Below are 22,143 nucleotides of genomic sequence, written 5' to 3'. Positions count from 1 at the left end.
CCGCAGAAATGCCTCCCAATGGTGAAGGACTCCACCTGTCCCCGCAGCCTCGGATACAAGCCATTAGGGAAGGCCACCCGCGCAGCATGGCTACACGCACAAGGCACTTAGCTCTCCATTCAGTGTCACCTGAAGGAATGAGCCAAGCCGGGAGCAATCCCGCACAGAGGCGGGAGGGGGAATACTCCCGCCCAAATAAGCCAGTCCGTATACTGAAGGATCTTTTACTGTACCTGACGAGGTATGGGCGAAAGATCTGATCAGAGATACGACAGCTCACTGATACAGTATGGCGAGCAGCATGCTCCTGTACTGTATCACTATTAGCCGCTGCCTACTCACCAACTACTGCCATACCACGTGCGTAGCCGTCAGTTGGTGGAACAGGAATAGTATACAGCAGGCCTGGTCACTATCAGCCGCTACCTACCCACCAACTACCAGCAGGGCACGTGCGTAGGCTACTGTTGATGAACAGGAACACTGTAGCAGCCGGCCATACCTCCTTGGAAACCTACCTTCGGCTATAAATACCCCAAATGGTATGACCATCTCATCTTATCATATCTTATTACATTATCATCATATTATACCTGATATCTGCTCTAGCAATCTCTTAATATACTTTTATATTTAAAGAGCAATCTAGTCTGATTCTCACGCCGGAGGGTGGTCACAAGGAGGAACCCCCCCCTTCTCAGTGACGAGCTCACGGTGTCTGTTTTGCAGGTTATCAGAAGAACCATCTTCCAAGGTCCTAACCCTCGTGGGAAACATCTCTCCAACCCCCAGGTTACCAGTAATCTGTCCGGGGTCGGTTAGTGTTTCTTCAACCTCGTACTAGTCATTTACTGCTCTTCGAAGGATTCTACGTTATGTTAAAGGTACAATCTCTAAAGGTCTCTACATGCATCGCAGTCAAATCTCAACTTTGGTGTCATACACTGATGTTGTTTGGGTCGGGTGTCCGGACACCCGAAGATCCACTTCGGGCTATTGTGTTTATCTTGGTGACAACTTAATCTACTGGTCCTCGAAAAGACAATCCACAATTTCTCGGTCAAGTGCAGAAGCAGAATATTGTGGGGTTGCAAATGTTGTGGCAGAAATATGTTGGATTCGAAACCTACTTCTTGAATTAGGACGCCATCCTTCTCGGGCGTCATTAATATATTGTGACAATGTTAGTGCCATTTACCTTTCAGGCAATCCTGTTCAGCACCAACGTACCAAGCATATTGAAATTGACATTCAATTTCGTTCGAGAAAAGGTTCAACGAGGACATATTCGAGTTTTACACGTGCCTTCGCATTACCAGTTTGCTGGCATCTTCACCAAAGGGTTACCGCGTGCTTTGTTTGAAGACTTTAGAGCCAGTCTAAGCATTCGTGATCCTCCCGCTTAGACTGCGGGGGTATATTAGAGAATATTTTTTGTATTAATAATATATATTGTATATTGGCATGATTATCTCCAAAAAATCATTGCCTAAATTGTAGTTTGACTTTGCTTGTATATAACTTACGGATGAATGAATGAGAAGGCAACAAAATTATTTTGGCCAAAACATACTAAAGATTCCAATCTCTATCAAAATAGTTTTAAGCTTTTAAACTTCATCTAACCCCTATTAATTGTTAATTTAATATATTGTTTTTTTGTTGTTTTTTAACCCGTTAAAAGCATAATCCAAGACCATTTTTTAACAATAACATAAGTGGGGAGTGGTTTAATTCATCTTTAAAATGTCATGTCATTTTAACTTATGTTGGGGCTAAAGTATACCCCATGTCCTAAGGGTATGAATTAATCTGTATTTATTGTGCATTAAATAACAGTGAATTAATTTTTTTATTGTGGTTGTGTATGAGAGATGAACCATAGCTAGTAAGTAGAAGCGTGGTTATTGCGACGTCTAGATGTTGCGCGCCGCCTAGATATTGCGCCTAGGCATGAGAAACGCTTACCTTTGATAACTATGAAAGTAATGAAACCAACAAGCCTGAGATTAGCTCGATTGTTGGTTGTTGCTTGTGGCTCGTTTAAATTAAAGCCCAAATATTAATATATAAATAGAAGTTATAACATAAATTATAACCCGTGTTTAATATATATACACAAATATACTATGGATCAGAGGTGCGGACTTACTTGAATGGAAGGGGTAGCACCCGCTACCCCCTCAACTTTCCCCGTGAAATGGAATTTTTTTCTTTTTGTTGCGTTTTATGAATTACGTTATCCCTGAAATTATATTATGTTATCCCTCAACAAATTTTGAAACCTTTTGAAACCCCACAACAATAGTTTTCAAAGTTTTTAAAACTTGCTTGGAATCCATGGTGGTTGAAAGAGAGAGAAAGAGGAGTTGGGGAAGACAAGTGATTGTGGGTTAAAATAAACTATAAAAAGTAAATTAGATGTAAATTTTTTATTAACCGCTTTTAGTTTAAAAATGTCACAAATTATACCCTTTAGTTAGATTTGAATTTTCAAATCACCTTATAATTTAACATTTTATATTTCTTATTCATCAAACCTAGTTAAATTGAATAGATAAATAATATGTTTGTTTTTACTTTTTGACTTATAATGTTTTTTTTTAATTTGTTATATTTTATTTACAATTGTCTTTTATTTTTCAATTTAATTAAGTAATGAAAGTTTGAAACTACCATCAATAATACGTGTTTGATCTAGTAGAAAGATAGTAACATAATTATTGTATTATTAAGTTAATAAGTTTGAATAATTTTATAATAACGTTAAGTAAACAAGCTTGGGTTTTTCATGTATGTTCATAATAACTTCGCATGTTTCATTCGTGTCCGACACCACTTCGAGTCCATAGACATATGAAGATGCAACTGAAAACCAAATATACTAATGGTTATCAAACAAAAAAACATACAATAAATAGGCTATAGATATTGTTGTCCTAAATTAGTTAAACGCTGTGTCTTCTAATGTACAACATTATTTTATAATGAAAGTACCAACTGAATTATAAAATACCTGTAATAACAATAAAGAACAAACGAGAGCACGTAGACATGGTCACCAATGAAATTAAAGAGAAAATAGAGAGATGCATGTATTTAAATATAAAATTGACGTATTCTTTTATAGACATAAAAATGATCATGCGTAACACAAGAATGACCCTTCCTCTTTACTTTATTTCAATATGAACCCCTTAAGATTAAAACAACAAAAGGTTTAGATAACCGATATAGGATTTAAATTACCATGAGTTTATTTTTATTCTATATGATCAAAATATAATAGACACTAGCTCACAAATTTTAAATCGGAACTAGGCACTAGAAACTATTTTTGCATATTAAATCGAACATTTATTTTTTGATTTTTAATATCTAGCAAATAGAAATCAATATTTTACTCGGGTTCCATGTTAATATTTATATCAAATTTGTTGATAAGTTGTCCATTCTCATTAATGTCGATATATTACTATGTTGAGTCACGAGTCGAGTCAGGGTGGTTTTGAGCTGGAGCAGGAGCTCGAAATTAAACGAGGCAGCTTAGCTAGGCTTGAGCTCGATTTTAAAGTTAAACAAACCTAAGATCGAGCCAAGGAGTCGATCCATGATCAATTTTGGCTTGGTTATACAAATGAGCCAACTCAGCTCAGGTTGTTTCAAATCAAGTTTTTTTAGTTGATTTAATTCGAGCTTTTATCGAGCGAGCCACGAGCCCGAGCTCGTTCACCTCTAATGTGACACGTTCCCTCCCAGTTTGATCAACAGGATCAGTCGGCTAGAGAGCGGGGCTATTCTTATTACGAGGAGGCAAAGTAGGCTTCGAGCCGTGAGCTTTTTGAACAACCTAGTTTGTTCATTCAATAATTTATCATTTGTATATTTAACGACATACATGTTTGCCTTTGCTTCGATGAGATGCGCTTTAACACGCACAAATCCACGATACTTATATCGAAACGTATATACAAATAAACGCCTCACAAAAGTATATTCATGTATTTAATAACATATAGTTGAAAAGTTATAAGTGAAAAACCAAAACAAAAAAGAAAGTTTTAAGTTAGATACTTGTTATAATGCGTTTGAAAAAAAAATAGAAAAATGTAATGTTCAACTAATATGTCTATTTTGTAGTATAACTAGTATTTACAACCCCGCATTGCGGCGGAGATATAAAACTTTGTATTTACATATCCACTCCACTCGAAAGCACGAAGTTATCACCACCACCGCCTTCGTTCGCAATCCCCTCTCCCGCAGTCAGTAACTAACGTTAACCATTAAGAAAAAAATAACAAAACGTAGATATAAAAACGTTGAACCACACACGCTCATTGCATCGTGTTAACACACAAAAATTAGACTGGAACATAAAATATAGAAAAAAAAATAACTAAGTCAACTTAACATCTACGCGTTGCGATGAGGCTGTTAAACGGGAAAATAGACATAACATTCAACCACACGCATGTGTTGCAACGTGTTAACTCGTTAAATTCAAACGTAAACGTTAAACAAAAAAATATAAAGGATGAAAAGTATAGGACACCAAAGTTGAAAATGGAAAAATATATTTTGTGACATATTTGTAAACTATGAAAAAGTGTATGGACCAAAAGTAAAAAAATGAAAATTATATAAACATGAATATTACATAGTACAAACTTGAATGCACAAAGTATAAAGACTAATGCATATTTCTCCCACTATTATTTTTGAGAATTCTGCAATTTGTCTCCCTGGTTAATATACACATTCGATGGGTTTCCCCCTGAAAAAGATTTTACGAAGTTTGGGCCCCTGTGTTTCTCCGGCGGGTTCCTCTGACTCCTACCGTCAGTTGACCCGTTAAAAAAAGGAAATTACTTTATTACCCCTGATTCGTTTATAACCAGTCGATCTACCCTCTTTCCCTTTATGTTACCATCTCCGGCGATTCTCTAAAGCTGTAATTGAACGGCATTATCCGGCGACCCGATTGACGAATGTCTCAATCCAAGTCAAGTCAGTTCTCCTCGGGTTCACCTTCCAAGCCTTGCCGTGCAGATGAGCTTTGTGTGAGATGTTCATGTGGTGTCGCGACATGTTACCGGATATCCAGGACCGATGCAAACCCGGGGCGTCGATTCTTGTGCTGTGTAAGTTTTAATTAGAGACGAATTAGGGTTCTAGTCTGTTAATCTATGATGATTTGGTCTGCCGTGTTGCTTAGGTCAATTTTAGGGTTGTTTGTTAATATGTTAATCGATGATGATGATGGTTTGGTAATCTGTGAATTGTGAATCGAATTAGGGTTGTTTGTTTGTTGATATATTTAGTCCGTTACAGAAGGGGAGTTGTGGATGGCTAAAATGGGCTGATGATCCCACATTCCCTAGTTGTGAAAAGGTAATGCAAGCAATGGTGAAGATGATGAACAAGAAAGATGATTTTGCAAGAATGAAAACCAAAGAAGTAACAAGCTTGAAGATGTTGCTAGCAATTAGTTGGTTTTTGTTCTTTGTTTATGTTTGGGTTTATTGAATAGTTGTTAACATTGTATTTTTAGTATTTATTGTAGTTTATGTTAAATGTTTACAGTTTCTTGTTTCATATATTTACTTTAAATTTGTGTTCCACATTATCAGTCATGTTGCAGCCATGATGAAACTGAGAATGTTGAGTTAGGGAAGGATGATGAGAATGTTGAGTTAGGGAAGGATGATCATAATGTTGAGTTAGGGAAGGATGATCAGAATGTTCAGTTTGACCAAGACAAAAGTCAAATGGAAGACAAGGAATATCAATTGGGTGAAGATGAGTTGATGGCTTATTTAGCGCAAGAAGATTACTTATTTAGAACAAGTGAAGAACATGAGATGGATCCTGGTGATGATTATGACCCTGAGGCTGTGAAAGCAGCTTTCAAGTACACCAGTGAGCCGGAAGAAGATTACTATCATGATCCATATGAAGACGATCCAGTGTGGGACTCTGACTGGTCAAACGATGATTGTCATTGGAAGTAACATTGTAGTTGGCTTCTAGTATTGTTTGCATTTGAATTGTACTTTAATTTGACTATTGTAATGTTTGCATTATTTGCCTACATGCTACTAGTTTTAAAAGCATTAACCAAAATACTGTCAAAATAGCATACAAACCATCATGTACTAAATCAAACATAGCATACAAACTATCATGTCCCAAATCAAACATAGCATACAAAAACTATCATGTCCCAAATCAAACACACATGCTACTAGTCTTAAGATTGTTTCAAACACAAACCATGACATGGTACCAGAAAGTTCAAAACAAAAGTCTTAAATAGTCTCAAACACACACCATCAATCTAACTCAAACACAACTTTATGGTTGACATCATTATTGTTGAATTGGTGCCCTGCAAGTTCTGATGTTGTGTCCATAACCTCCACATCTTCCACAACTTTTTTCATGCCCCAACCTGGTAAGTCTTCCTCCTGCAGAAAACAATTCCTGAACCTCTTCAATCTTCCTCTTCTTGCTAGCTACCACTTTCTTCTTCTCACCTAGTGCCTTCTTCTTGTTCTTCTTCGGTCTGCCAATCTGGGTATGATGTTTTGGAGGAATTATTATTGTTGGGCATTTTGATGGTGTCCACATATCAGGGCCTGGTATGGGTCTGATTTGGTGATTATACACCTTCTTCCAAGAGTCTAACCAGTAAGCTTCATCAACCCACTTCTCCAATGGACCGACATACATGTTTTCTATCATGTTATATAGGGCTGCCACAGCATGTTTGCATGGCATACCTGTCAAGTCCCATCTCCTGCACGTGCAAGTTCTATCCCCCACATTCACCACACATTGGCTTCTCAGACTTTTAACCTATGAACATATTTGCATATTGACAAAATATTGATTGTAATATCATAGTCATGCAAATTTTCATACCTGGTAAGTCACATCATCAACCATCATAACCGTCAATTTGCTTGCTTCTGTTTGGATTTCATCCCATGCTTTTGTTGCTTGCGGTGTTAATGGCCCCCTTGCAGTGGCTTGCATCTTCTTGACAGTCACAATCCTCATGGTCATATAATCTCTAATATACTCCAAGCATGTAATGATCGGCTTGTCTCTTGCTCCAACAAGTTGCTTGTTGAAAGATTCACAAAGGTTGTTCAGCAGCATATCATTTGCCCTTCCTGAAAAATGTGATCTTGACCATCTTGCTGCCGGGATCTCACTAAGCCAGAGAAACATATCAAGATTTGTTTTCTTAATCTACTCCATTTCCATGTTGAAATAGGGGACAGAAGTGGCCGATGCTGGCCTATAAAACAAGCCTTTATACAAATCTCCCCTCCAGGTTTGCCTCAAGTTCTCTTGGATGTGTCTACAACAAAACCGATGCTCTGCCCTAGGGAAAACACTCTCAACTGCTTGAATAAGTCCCTACAACAGTCAAATCAACATAATTAGTGTACATGAGTTAGCCTATTACAAATATATCCTACGTGTACATACCTTTTTTCGGTCACTTATGAAAGTAAAATTGGCATCATGAGGCAAGTCAAGATCATCTCCAAGGAGATCTAAGAACCATTTCCATGAGTCTGTGCATTCGGCTTCCACTATTGCAAAGGCAACAGGATACAAGCAATTGTTACCGTCCGTCCCGACAGCAGTCAAAATCTGTCCGGGGTATTTCCCTTTCATAAAACAACCATCCAACCCAAGAAGTTCTCTACCAAGCAATTTAAATCCTTTAACCAAAGCAGCATAACACACATATATCCTTCTAAATTGCCTTGTTTTAAGGTTAGGGTTAGCACATGGTTCAACATCTAATTTAATGGTACTACCTGGGTTTGCTTTAAGAAGCTCATCAATATAGGATCTGAGGTGGGTGTATTGTTTGGTGTAGTCACCATCCTTCCTTTGCAAGGCTATTGTCTTTGCTCTTCTCATCTTGGATTCAGAAAGTTGTACTTGATGCATATGCTGGAATTTGGCCTTCAATTCTTTGGCAGATAAGTTGGGGTGGTTTGTAGCTCAACCTCAATCTCTTTGGCAATAGTAGACATTGTGTATAAACCAATTGTTCTGCTTCTTAGACAGTCGTGTTTTCTGGGAATGGCCTTCACACACCAATTATTCTCAACAATTTGTCTTGAGATGTGCAGCGTCCAAGGGCAAGTGGGTTTCATTTCCCTTTTGTTTACCTTCAACTTTTCCTGACTTGACACATTTGACCCCTCACCAGCAACCAAATTAGGATTGGTCCCCAAACAAATCACCCTAAACCTTAAAGGATCATTCTTCTTGATATACAAATCTCTTCTAGCATGAATAGCAAACTCTTAACCATTTCATTCAATGTTTCCTTTAATGGTATTAACTGACCAACATAAAATGGACACTCATCATCATTATTCCTTTCCTTACCCTTGAACTTTCTTAGCATACTATTCAAGACACTCAGGCGCTCATCATCAGAGCTCTCATAGGTATCCATGCAAGGATTTAAACCATCATCATCACTAATATGATCAGCTGCTGCTTCTACCACATCAAAATCTACAATAACTTTATACAACCTCATGTCAACTTCTACATCCTCCAAGGGTGTTTGAAAGGCAGCCGTATACTCAGGATCATTTTCATCTGATCGATCACTATCATAACTGTCATCATCTTCCTCACTAGAACTATTTTCAGCACTCTCTTCATCAACACTTTCACCACCCACTTCATCAACACTTTCACCACCCACTTTATGGACACTTTGACCACTCACTTCATGAACACTATCAAAACCAAAACCAGGTAAAAATCCAGAATTATAGACCACAATTTCAGTACCTATACCACTAGTCCTGCCATGTTCTACAAAAATCTCAACAATGTGAGTACCTACACCATCACTACCTCTAATCATATCACAAACATCTTGAAAATGATAATCTTCAACCAACGGCTTTAAACCCAAGTCCAAACTAATACGCGGATGTTTGTAATGAAAACAACAAGCTGTACCACAACCATATTGTAACTTACAAAGTATTCCAAGCAAAAAACTTTTACAAAATTCAGAAACTTGAACTTCATCAACGTAAGTGATCTTCCCCCCTTCGTTTCTTCGCTGCACCTCGGTAGCGAAAGACCCTCCATGGAAAAGTTTTATGGTGAACGCATTTGAGAAATTTTCACCTATAACAACAGTACATTCAACCCGTTAACAACACACAAGTAAATAAAACGAAAATTTTGAACACACAGTAACACCTTACCATATAGGTCGTACGGGTCACAATACTCATTGTCCGGCCTAATAGAATACGTGGTCGACATTGGGATGTGTGAAGTTGACGTTTGATTTTAACGGTGATCGAAAAAATTAGGGGTTCAATGTTCGAACGGTTGGTTTGTATTTGGGTGTTTGGGGAAAAAAAACCCTAAATCGGGGGTTTTATTGAATTAGGGGTGTGTAAATAAGAAAAAGTCTATATTACCCTTTGACATTAACGGTCAACGATGGATCAACTGACGGTAGGAGTCAGAGGAACCCGTCGGAGAAACACAGGGGCCCAAACTTCGCAAAATCTTTTTCTGGGGGAAACCCATCGAATGTGTATATTAACCAGGGAGGCAAATTGCAGAATTCTCGTTATTTTTATATAAATTAAAGGTCATAGTGTAACCTAAAAATATCATGCTAAATATCTTGTGTATTCTGCTTAACCAACTTGTATCCACGTTAGCCGTCCATGTCAAATACTTTAATGCAATATAATATACGTATAGAAGATTTATTATAAAGATTTATTGGCAATTCCATACTGCGAAAAACAATCGCACTTGAAAATCGGTTTAATATAAATCAAACATATGTTTACAAGCAACAAAAAATAGCTTATATACTCAACAAATTTACTTTTTTTTAACTTTAGAAGCAAACCGACTACACATACAATTTCCATTTTGAGTGAACAAAACAAGAAAAACGTATAACTAAGGAAAAAAGCTAAGTAATAATAATAATAATAAAGAAAGAAAATTGATCACAAGCAAAGTTTGTACCGATCAACAAATAATAATAATAATAATAATAATAATAATAATAGTTATGGAAAGGTTGGCTCGCCGGAGTAGTGTTTTCAAACGGAAACCAGTGCTTAGTTTTCGGAAAAAAAGGATGTAGTGACGGTAGTTGTGAAGGATGGTGGCATGTCATAGTGGTCAACTGGTGGTAGCAATGATGATTGGTTGTGGCCTAACTTGGTTGGATTTAGAACGAAATGTGGGTTTTAAATTAGGGGAAATCTAAGGGTTCTGAAAAACATTTTTATACCCTCACGTAGTCATGTGCGGGTCATGTGACTAGATTTAACGCTATTAACTAACGGGGTTAGAGTCAAATGGCATAGCGTAACTATGTTTTTAAACATAAAGGATGGTTTCTAACCAAAAGATCCAACTTCGTTAGTAAAGAGGACACAACACGCAACATTTAGTAACATTAAGTACAAAACTCGTTAAAAAGTTTTTTTTGACAAAGAACAAACACTATAATCTGGTATAAAGAAGGAAAATTTTTGTATTTTTGTTTTGTTTTCTTATTTCTAACACAGCCCAACCCATATGAGTTATTTAATCAGCCCATGGTATATGTCGTATTAACTATTAACTGTTGCAGCCCAATAAACAAATTATTGAGTCTAGGCCTCGTTATTGCAAGTTGCAACTACTGATTGGTCTTGAATAGTGTCAAAACAATGCTCTTTTACTTTCCTAAGATTAATTTTATAACTAACTAATTAACTTGCAAATAGGATACAATTTTGTTAAAAAGTTTTTTCATTGAAGAGGCATATTAACAACGTTATTTTTGAAATGAAAATCCTTATAAATAATACACATTATGTCAAAAGCCTAATCAAAGTAAAAGAAAGCTATAAAAAGTGGGTGCCACTTAAAAAAGATGAAAAAGTGAAGTGATATTTAGGATCGACGTGTTAGATTGTGATTTGTGAGCTAACAAGTTTTCATATTTTAAAAGGGTATGTTATGGTAGTCGTCAATTAAGATAAGTTGGTGCTGGTCATTAACGAATGTGGCCGGCCATCACCATAAATCATATAGTTCGTGAAGTAATTTGCTATTTGTTGGAAATTTACGTTTAAATTAATCTATCCAAGTTTAATATTAGAGCAGCCACGCACGACATTCATATCTTTAGTGTAAATTTGCTAAGCTTCGTCTTTTTAGGGTAAATTATAGCTATAACTGTATGTACAAGATCGAGTGTGTATTAAATATTTAATTTACTTGTTAAATAAATGGGTAAAATCGGCTTACAAGTTATAACATGTTTAAGTTGGTTCCTTCCTTGTCACTGGCCAAAGTACTAGTCCATGTTTCTCCAAACGATCGACTAATGACATTATTGTCAACATCTTAATATAAGTGGCTTAATTAATAATTAAGTTAGTGACCCAACTCTCCAAAAGGTAATTAGATTATAATGTCATAAATGTTTTACTTTAGTTAGACATTATGATATTCTCAAAATTATGTCTATCTATTTATAGGTCCATTTCCTTTATGCCCAGTCGGCTAGGTTGTACGTTGATGATGACTGTATAGGGGCTACTACTAGGGTTCAGCAGGGAGACCCCTTTGGGCCCCTCCTCTTTTCCTTAGCATTACACCCTCTTGTTCTCCGGGTACAAAATGACTGTAACCTCCCATTTCATGCTTGGTACTTTGATGATGGGACTATTATTGGTGGTGCCAACGAAGTCGCTAAAGCCCTAGACATTATCAGCTCGGAAGGGCCATCATTGGGGCTTCAACTTAATATTAAGAAAACTGAGGTTTTTTGGCCAACGTGTAATGGAGTGAAAGTTAAAGATGGGCTTTTCTCTAGTGGGATTGGTAGACCAGAGAGAGGGGTAAAGCTCCTTGGAGGGGCTGTTAGTCGAGATCCCTACTTTATTAAGGAGTTGGCAAGGCGGAGAGCATCTCGTGCGATTGATCTTATGAAACTCTTACCTTGTCTTAGGGATCCCCAGATCGAACTCCTCCTGCTTAGGTCTTGCATGGGGGTTGCTAAGTTGCTTTTGGGTTACGAACATGCCACCCCCATATGATGGATGATGCGGTATCCTGTTTTGATAAGGGGCTTCGAGAAGCCATCGAAGACATAGTTGTATGTGGAGGCCCGTTCTTTGGTGATCTTCAGTGGCGACTTGCATCTTTACCTATGCGCTTGGGGGGTTTAGGCCTTCTTTCGGCTCATGATGTTGGCGTTTACCCTTTTGTAGCGTCGAGGGCTCAGTCTTGGAAGCTACAGAATCACATCTTAAGGAATAGCGGAGTTGTCGACCTGGACTCAGACTACGTGCAGGCCCTGGAACGCCTAAATGGCGCTCTCCCAGACTTTGACATTGGCGGTTTCTCTAATAAGGACACCGCCCCACCAAAGCCTCAAAAAACTTTGGCGAATGCCCTTTTTGGCAAAATCACTTAGAGCCTGGGATAAGTTTTTGGATTGTCCTCCCGACAGAAGGCGGTTATTGAATGCTTACAAGGTCCTCATGCCCAATATTTTCTGACCGTTATCCCGATTGATGGCTTGGGCCAAAGCATGTCTGCGGTCGAGTGTAGGGCCATTCTTAAGTACCGTTTGATGGTCCCAATGTACCCAGAAGACGAAACATGTCCGATCTGCCGTAAGGCTTGCCTGGATAAATTCGGAGAGCATGCGGTTTATTGCAAGGAGATGCCTGGGTTCAAATACCTACATGATTGGGTGCGAGACGTTCTTTGGGACATCTTAAGGCGAGCTGGGATATCAGCTAAAAAGGAAGCTCCTGTAAACTTCCTTACAGTCCCCACGGAAGGGAGATCCACTCTACGACCGGCAGATTTGCTCGTCTTTGGTTGGGCCAAGGGAAAACACGCTTGTGTTGATCTCATAGGGGTATCTCCTTTAGCTGGTTTGAGGGATAATGGGTTTGTAGCTGGGCAAGCAATGAAAAAGGCTGAAACGAAGAAGGTGGAGAAACATGCTAAAGCCTGCGAAGAGAACCAATATGTTTTTGTCCCTCTGGCTTTTGATACCTTTGGCTCCTTGGCACCGGAAGCTATCCGTTTCCTAACCAGGGTCCAACGGGTTGTGCATAGCAATGTGTCGACTCCAAAGGGGCAGGGGTATGTCTTTAGCAGGTTAGGGTTTGCAATTCAGAAAGGGATGGCGGCGCAGCTTGTTGCCCGTCTACCTGCTATGTTGATGTAATATCTATGTTTCTATATAATGGGAAAAACATTACAAAACAAAATCAAATAATCTGTAGTCAACGTGGACCATGTTAAGACAACATAGTATGGTCAGAATGGAGTAACATGGCTATTCTATTAAGAGAGTACAGTGACCTAAAAACCTAAGAAAACCATTGTTTCAAAAAGCATGTTTGTGTGAACCTTACTGGGGTGCCCCCTCTTGTCGGGCTTAAGGACACTGGGTTTGTTATTATGCAAGCTGTGCTAAAGGCAGAAACATGAAAAATTGTTAAGCACAAGAAGCCGTGTGTTGAGAATCAACATGCCTTTATTCATTTTGTTTTTGATACATTTGGGTCCCTTGCCCCGGATGCTACTACGTTTTTAAAAAGAGTTTAGCGGGTCATGTACAGTAACTCAATGACGTCGAAGAACGATAACTTTGTTTTCAGTATGATCGGCTTTGCCATTCAAAAGGGGCGACAGCGCAACTTGTTGTCCGCTTACCTGTCTCTCTATTGTAATTGGATTTTTTTTAGTTAAATATAAACAAAATTTGACATTTAAAAAAAAGTTTCAAAAAAATAAACGAATAGAATAAAATAAAAATAGAATAGATGCCCAACTCTTATCTTCAGGTTTACTTTTATAAAACGACACATCGATCACAAAGAATTTAGCTTAGCATTGGTTAAGATCTTACAATCTTGGGCCCATCCATGTTTATAGGATCATATCATCAAGAAGGTTTGGCATATGTCTTGTCATTCACTTTTTTCTATTAACTAGTTTTTATCCCCCGTATTATGGGGGTTGTTTTATATATAATCTGAGTTTTTTTGAAAAGTATTTGTCTTGTTATTCACAACTTTAAGCATATATTCACTTAAAAGGTAGTAATTAGGTCAGCTCAAAAATTGTTGTTTTACTTCAGTTTGACACTGATATTCTCAAAATTATATTCTCAAAATTCTATGTAATTACAAAACATAATCAAATAAAAGATTAGAGTAGAATATATAGACACCACGCTCTATCTTCGGGTCTACTTTTTTTAAAACACACCCAACGCAAAGAGTTTAGCAGGATTGATCGACGCTTATAAATTATACCTTGTTTGCATGTGGATACCAATAGTTGATTCCTTGTCACCTAGTCCATGTTTCTCAAAGCCCCTAATAAAACCAATTCTTAAAAATCATAGACCGATTATATATATATATATAGAAAGATAGATAGATAGATAGCTAGATAGATAGATAAAGGATCCAATAAAAAAATCCCTTATCGTACAATAGGTACGCGAGTGTCTGGAACGTCGACCTATAAAAACACACGGTGGCAAGATTGTAATTTTATTCAAATCATATTCCGTCTCAAATTAAGTCATTCGCTCATCAACCACGATCATACATCGACTCCTAAATTACAGACCAAGATCAGAAACATAATCAAATTTCATTCACACCCATCGTCTGCTGTTTCACGGGGTTTCACACAGGTCAGTTGTCAAATTGAGCAATTGAAATTGAAATTGTTGAACTAATTGATCAATTAAACTTTGAAATTGGTCAAATTAATCATCAATTTGAAGTTTCAATTAATCAATTTTAAGTTTTGCATAAACCCAGTTGCAAATGTTCCATATTTTGTTCATATGATCTAATCAACGATCAAATTAACAGTCGATTGACGATTGTTTGATGATTATGAGATTATATGAAGTGATTTCAGTGTTCAATTTCATGTTTACAGGTGTTTAATTTTTTTTTGTTAGTTTTAGAATTTTTGAAGAACCAGAACTTCTAAACTTTATCAGAACTTTTAAACTCTTTTGAACACCCAGAACTTCTTAGAACTTTTAAACTTTTTTGAACACCCAGAACTTATTAGAACTTCTAAACTTTATCAGAACTTCAAAACTTTTTTAAACACCCTGAACTTCTAAGAACGTATTAGAACATTTAAAGATGTTCGTTTTTTTTAACACCCAGAACTTCTTTGAATGTATTAGAACATTTAAAGATGTTCTTTTTTGGTCAGAACGTTTATAGGTCTTCAGTTTTGTTTCAGAACGTTTAAACATAATATTTTGAACCCTAATCAGAGCTCGATTGAGTGCGTTATTTCTGCAATTCCATAATCGATTGATGTTTTTGGTAGAACTTCTAAACTTTTTTTGTTAGAACTTCTAAAGTTTTGATACATGACTTCTAAACTTAAACGTTTAAAGGTGTTCGTTTTTGTCAGAACATTTAAACTTGTGGTTTTGGTCAGATTATATTAGTTGAACGTTTAAACTTTTTGTTCATTTTGGTCAGAACTTTTAAATTTGTAGATTTGGTCAGAACGTATTAGTTGAACCTTTAAACTTTTTGGTCATTTTTAGTGTTCATTTTGGTTAGAACGTTTAAACTTTTTGTTCATTTTGGTGTTCATATTTGTCTAAACTTTTTACTTTAGAAGTTCTAGACAAAAAATTTAGAAGTTCTGTACAAAAAGTTTAGAAGTTCTGTACAAAAAGTCCAGAACGTTTAAAGTTTGTGCAGAACGTTTAAACATGAACCCTAATTATAGCTCAATTAATTGTATTATTTTGCAATTCATAATCGATTGATGATTCTAAAGCCTCTTACACATCAATTCAATTGATTAAATCAACAATTTTTGATCAATTTGAAGATTATTAAGCTATAGCGATAATGGGTTTATCGATTTTGATTATGCTTTAGTTTTGTTGATGATTTGATTATGGTTGAAGGCTTGCAGAAAATGACGATCTGTTGTGTGATAAGTAATTTTGATTTAATTACAATTATGCCACTGCGTAGTTTTAATTGCAATTAGGATCGGGTGGTGTTGGGTCTCGCGTACCTAATGTACGATAACCTATTATTGTACATTAACTCTCCCCTATATATATATATATATATATATATATATATATATATATAGGTAAAGGATGGAATACGAAAATCCTTTATCATACAATAGGTGCGCAACATTCTGAAACGTCCATCTTCAATAACCATCCTAACCTAAAATCACAAATACGCGAGCCGGCCTCCGTCCACCTTCGCCATCGCCGTTCAATGATTCGGTCCACCATCCACCTTCGCGACCATCATCTTCTTCCGACACAACCATCGATCGTTGCTCACATGTCAGTTGATAAAATTACCCAATTGAAATTGAAATTGTTGAACTAATTGATCAATTAAACTTTGAAATTGGTCCAATTAATTATCAATTTGAAGTTTCAATTAATCAATTTTGAGTTTTTGCAGAAAAACCAGTTGCAGACGTTCCATATTTTGTTCATATGGTCGAATCAATGATCAAATTAACAGTCGATTGATGATTGTTTGATGATTATGAGATTATATGAAGTGATTTCAGTGTTCAATTTCATGTTTACATATGTTTGATTTTTTTTTTGTTAGTTTTAGAAGTTCTGAACAGCCAGAACTTCTTAAAACTTCTAAACTTTTTATCAGAACTTCTAAACTTTTTTGAACACCCAGAACTATTTAAAACTTCTAAACTTTTTTGAAGAACCTGAACTTCTTAGAACGTATTAGAATGTTTAAAGATGTTCATTTTTTTGAACACCCAGTGCTTCGTTGAATGTATTAGAACGTCTAAAGATGTTCTTTTTTGGTAAGAACGTTTAAAGGTATTCAGTTTTGTTTCAGAACGTTTAAACATAATATTTTGAACCCTAATCAGAGCTCGATTGAGTGCGTTATTTCTGCAATTCCATAATTGATTGATGAATCTAAATGCTTCTACACATCAATACGATTGATTAAATCTTCATTTTGGTGTTTATTTTGGTCAGAACTTTTAAACTTTGAGCAGAACGTTTGAACATGAACCCTAATCAGAGCTCAATTAAGTGTGTTAATCTGTATTTTCATAATCGATTGATGATTCTAAAGCCTCTTACACATCAATTCGATTGATTAAATCATCAATTTTTGGTCAGTTTGAAGATTTTTAATGTTCGGTGACGTTCTTTTCAATTTTGGGTTTTGACTTTTAAGATTTCATAGTGTAAGTTGTGATTTGAGTTTAAAAATTGGATGAGATAGATTAAGGAGTTCTGAATTTGGATCGGAATCGATTTTAAATCGATGAATTTGATCGCGAACTACTGTTTGGGTTATTTACCAAACTGTCACCGCGTGAAATTGAAATCGATGACCAGCAGTGTCGCGAACGTAATGTACGATAAGTCATTATTGTACAATAACTCACCCCTATATATATATATATAGCCCGGATTGATAAAATATATCAATATCATATATCAAATTAAAGACATACAACTATTGAAACTGAACAACATATATCAATAAGAAAATAAAAGTTTGGAATTCAATGGCCAATTGCCGACATGGATTATTTTAGGCCAGCAAGTTATAGGTTAAATCATCAAAAGCCCAATTTGCCAAAGGAAATTAAACTCAACACTCCTGATTAAGTAACTGAAATGTATGCATCAGTAATAGTATGTAATTTAGTTATTTAGAGCTCACGGTTTAATCACATTGACCTCCTTGAACATATACTGCAGTATAGAGAGCCAGGTGTTTGATTATGGATCAAAGAAGCTCAATTATATTACGATCTCATCACCGTTGGCGTATGTCACTACCTAATAATGGTTTTATTTTATTGTTCTGAAGGACGAAATGCTCAAGAAACACACAAACATGCACCTTGCTGCTATAAACACAATGCATCTTTTTTTTAATCAAACGTTGCAACATGTGTATATTGTTTACCATATCATATAGGTTTTTTCAATTAAATGCAACAAATCACATGACAATTTGATACTGATATTAACTTCCGTTTCAATGTTGTCATTTTACAACTTTTTTTCCTCTCATAGGACGCAACTTCCTCAGGCAGTTGGTATGGCTTATTCGCTAAAAATGGATAAAAAGGATTCATGTGTGGTTGCATTTTTCGGAGATGGTACTACGAGTGAGGTAATGAGAATATCATACTCTGTAATCTAAAAATTGAAGTGGTGATAGTTTTTTCTACTGTTGGTATTATCTATTCATATAGGGCGATTTTCATGTTGCTCTGGATTTTGCTACGGTTATGGATGCTCCGGTTTTCATATGTCGTAACAATGGATGGGCTATCAGTACTCAGGTCACCGAGCAATTTCAAAGTAATTTTTCACTCATTATTATCAACTCGAATTCAAATAATGTTCATTATTTGCCAAAAGAAAAGATCCTTTATATATACATATCCCGTATCACTATTTAAACACTCTTGGACTGTTCTATAGCACTTGTTCATTTTCCCTTCCATCGCAAAAAAAAAGTGCCATCACAAGTGGCTTTATTTAAAGGGAAAATTAATAAAGTAGCTAGATATGTATGACCAGCGGTTTATCAAAATACAAAAAGAAATAGATGCTAACTAAAATAGGTAGAGCCAATGAAATGCTGACACAAAACCCTCTTGTACCCCACTATGCACCAAATGAGTACACAAGGAATATCAAGCAAAATTGAGTTGGCAACATTTCATTAGGAAATGTGTCGCAATTGGGCTACATTGGTTCATCTAAACGTTCATAAACGGACTACAAAAGGTGCCTTGCCTGTCATAACGCCAGATGTGCCTTTATCATGAATTTTAAAAGTTGAATTGAAAGGAGGCTAAGTACTATATTCTCCTCTTACCTTTATCATGAATTTTGAGTACATCACATATCTATGATGTCCAAAATGTATCTAGACAAGATGAGGACGAGATTCGTTATGTCCATGATTAGTGACCATACGTGATCGTGTACGCACATATAATATTATTGAATAAAGTGGTTGTGGAACATGGGTATAAGAAGAACAAATATATATTCATGAGTCCTGACAAAATTTAAGAATTATGTTAATTTGATCATTAAGTCATTAACGTTTTATTATTACTATTATTACTAGTCATAATAAAAATAAAGTGAACTGCATGTAAACAATTACTATTTGAAAAAATAAATATTTAATTGAGTTTTAGAATAGATTGACACAAGGTAGGAGTCAAAGGATACTAAAAACTGTGAATCCGAACTCGAGAATCTGAATATGCAAAACAAACAACGCCATTAGCCTCGTTACAGGAAGGGGCACCGTCTGAGATGAGAATCGGTATGATAAGTGTTAAATAATGAGAGAGTGTGGAGAGCGTTATTGAAATGTATGGAGTCTCCCATTTTATAATTTATAGTCAAATGTATGGAGTGTCTATTGGCCACGTGTTATTGAAATGCCCGCTTTGTGCCTAGCGTAGTGGAGAATGTGGAGGCCGTTTTGCGTGGGTCCCACCATGTAGTACGATTGTCCCTTTTATACAATTGTCACAGTGGTTCGCGTGCATGCATTCTCTACAGGTGATGCTACCCTTTTAGTGCTTACCCCCTTGCATAGTTCTGGTACTGTCGGTTGTCCCTTAAGTGCACTTCTTAGCGTTTTCTGTTTCAATGACCTAGCCATTCCAGTCTTGACCCGAATCCGACCTAGAATCGGAACCATATTTCTTCACTATTATTGCTGTTATTTTTAATTAGGTTACATAATATAATAAGATATGAAATTAATTATGTGTAATCAACTCTTCAATCCACATTGTAGATTCATGAAACATAAGAACGCAATACAAATATGATGATTTGAATAAAAAACACATACGAATATGTGATAACACATATACGTAAATGAAGAAACACTAATCGACCCCGGGCAGATTACGGATAATCTGGGGGTTAAATAGATGTTTCCCACGAGGGGTTAGATCTGGCGAAGATGGTTCTTCTGATAACCTGCAAAACAGACACCGTGAGCTCGTCACTGAGAAGGGGGGGGGTACCTCCTTGTGACCACCCTCCGGCGTGAGAATCAGACTAGATTGCTCTTGAATATAAGTGTATATTAAGAGAATGACTAGAGCAGATATCAGGTAATATATCAAGATATGAGATATGAGATAAGATCATACCATTCCAAGGTGTTGGAATATTTATAGCCGAAGGTAGGTTTCCAAGCAGGTACAGCCGGCTGAATAGTGTTCCTGTTCTACCAACTGTGGGCTACGCACATGCCATGCTGGTGGTTGGTGGGTAGGCAGCGGCTGATAGTGACCAGGCCGGCTGTGTACTATTCCTGTTCCACCAACTGCAGGCTATGCACGTCCTCCGACAGGTTGGTGAGTAGGCAGCGGCTAATAGTGACATATAGTAGAAGAGCGTGCTGCTCGTCATACTGTTGTCAGTGAGCTGTCGTATCCTTGGTCAGATCTTTTGTCCATACCTCGTCAGGTACAGTACAAAAGATCCTCCAGTATCGTACGGACTGGCTCATTTGGGCGGGAGTTTTCCCGGCTTTGTGCGGGAGTGTTCCCGGCTTGCTCACTCCTTCTTCAGGTGACATTACTGAATTATTTAAGAGTTAAGTGCCTTGTGCGTGTAGCCTTGCTGCGCGGGTAGCCTTCCATGATGGCTTGTATCCGCAGCTGTGGGAACAGGCGGGGTACTTCACCATTGGGTGGCTTTTCCTGCAGGAACAGCTTGCGTACTGCGCGTAAGGACGTCACGTCTCTGAGCATGGTGGGTCCTGCGGATCCAGTTGGTCTCTGCGCAGACGTCCCTTTAAGTTAAGTCTTGCGGGTTCAACCGCGCAGACGTCCTTTAAGGAGTCTTGCGGGTTCAACTGCGCAGACATCCCTTTTCAAGGTGAGTCTTGCGGGTCCAACTGGGCTCTGCTGGGACCTACCTCTTCAAGTCCCCCCAGTCCAATATTCTTCTCATGAATTGTTAATAAGTGAGGTGAACTTTTGGACTTAAGTAAGGGGTTTTGAAAAGGGTTTAGTTTTAAGGTTTTCCATGGGGATTCTTCCCGCGGAAGTCCTAATGTCACGTGCAGAATTTCCCACTGTTCTGCTTGATCTTTGGGTATGATGCGGGTAGGTCTGTAACCTCCTCGCAAGTCAGGAGCGTTGAGTACCTCTTGTGTAGATTCTCCATGAGGTTTTGGTAGTTTTGAACATAGTGATCAATTATGTTAAACAACCAATTCCATCTTGGAGCTTCAAACAATCTAGTTCTCGACGTTCCCGCTATGCGGGGATGTCATTCCCGTTTCCGCAAGCATGGCCCAGAAGATCCTTCTTGGTTTCAATTCCCTGCGGAGTGCTAGGTATGTGAAGGGTTTTGCCTTGACACTGTACCCGCACTCGTCTTATAGTTACTTTACTTCCAAGGTATTCCTGGCTTCAATTCCCTGCGGGTGCTAAGTATGTGAAGGGTTTTGCCTTGACACTGTACCCGCACCCGTCTTATAGTTACTTGGTTGCCGAGGTATTCTTGGCTTCAATTCCCTGCAGGTGCTAAGTATGTGAAGGGTTTTGCCTTAACACTGTACTCGCACCTGTCTTATAGTTACTTGGTTGCCAAGGTAAGGGGTATAATCCCGCTTACTTTTGAATCTTTTTGAATTTTTTTTGAAATTCGAAGAGTTGGTGAAAGGATAAGAACAGTCTGACCTGTTGAAGGGACGTCAGCATGGTCTGACGGTTTCTTTTGACAGCTCCACGACGTGCAAGAAGTTATGGCGACGTGACAGTACATGGTCATTCCAGATGTTTTTCGGGCGCGTGGGCGCGAGTTTTCGGGCGCGTGGCCACGAAATTTATGGCACGCGTCCTTTCAACAGCTGTTGCCAGCTTGATCTTTGCCACGTGTCATAGTTTCATTGCACCTGCGATTTCTCTCTCTTCCGCATTAAATTCATCGCATTAATTGCGATAGTATATAAAGGGGGAGAGGGTGCATCTTAATCCACACCTTCACTCTTCTAA

The 22,143-nt window shown here is 37.4% G+C and overlaps 1 protein-coding gene across 1 annotated transcript; it reads right to left on the bottom strand.

Annotated features, from left to right (window-relative positions):
• Nucleotides 1-6,372: 6,372 nt before the first annotated feature.
• Nucleotides 6,373-7,239, bottom strand: LOC143591367 (uncharacterized). The gene is made up of 2 exons (XM_077071592.1): nucleotides 6,928-7,239; nucleotides 6,373-6,861 (listed from the first exon to the last, which is right to left on the bottom strand). The coding sequence occupies exons 1-2, from the start codon at nucleotides 7,237-7,239 to the stop codon at nucleotides 6,373-6,375; spliced, it is 801 nt and encodes a 266-aa protein (XP_076927707.1).
• Between the last annotated feature and the right edge of the window lie 14,904 nt (nucleotides 7,240-22,143).

The sequence above is a fragment of the Bidens hawaiensis genome, unplaced genomic scaffold (genome assembly GCF_021521415.1).
Source record: "Bidens hawaiensis isolate Kalapana, Puna unplaced genomic scaffold, B.hawaiensis_p1.1 tig00039589_1, whole genome shotgun sequence".
NCBI lineage: Eukaryota > Viridiplantae > Streptophyta > Magnoliopsida > Asterales > Asteraceae > Bidens > Bidens hawaiensis.
The sequence above is the reverse complement of the archived record's forward strand: the minus strand, read 5'-3'. Positions and strand labels throughout refer to the sequence as shown.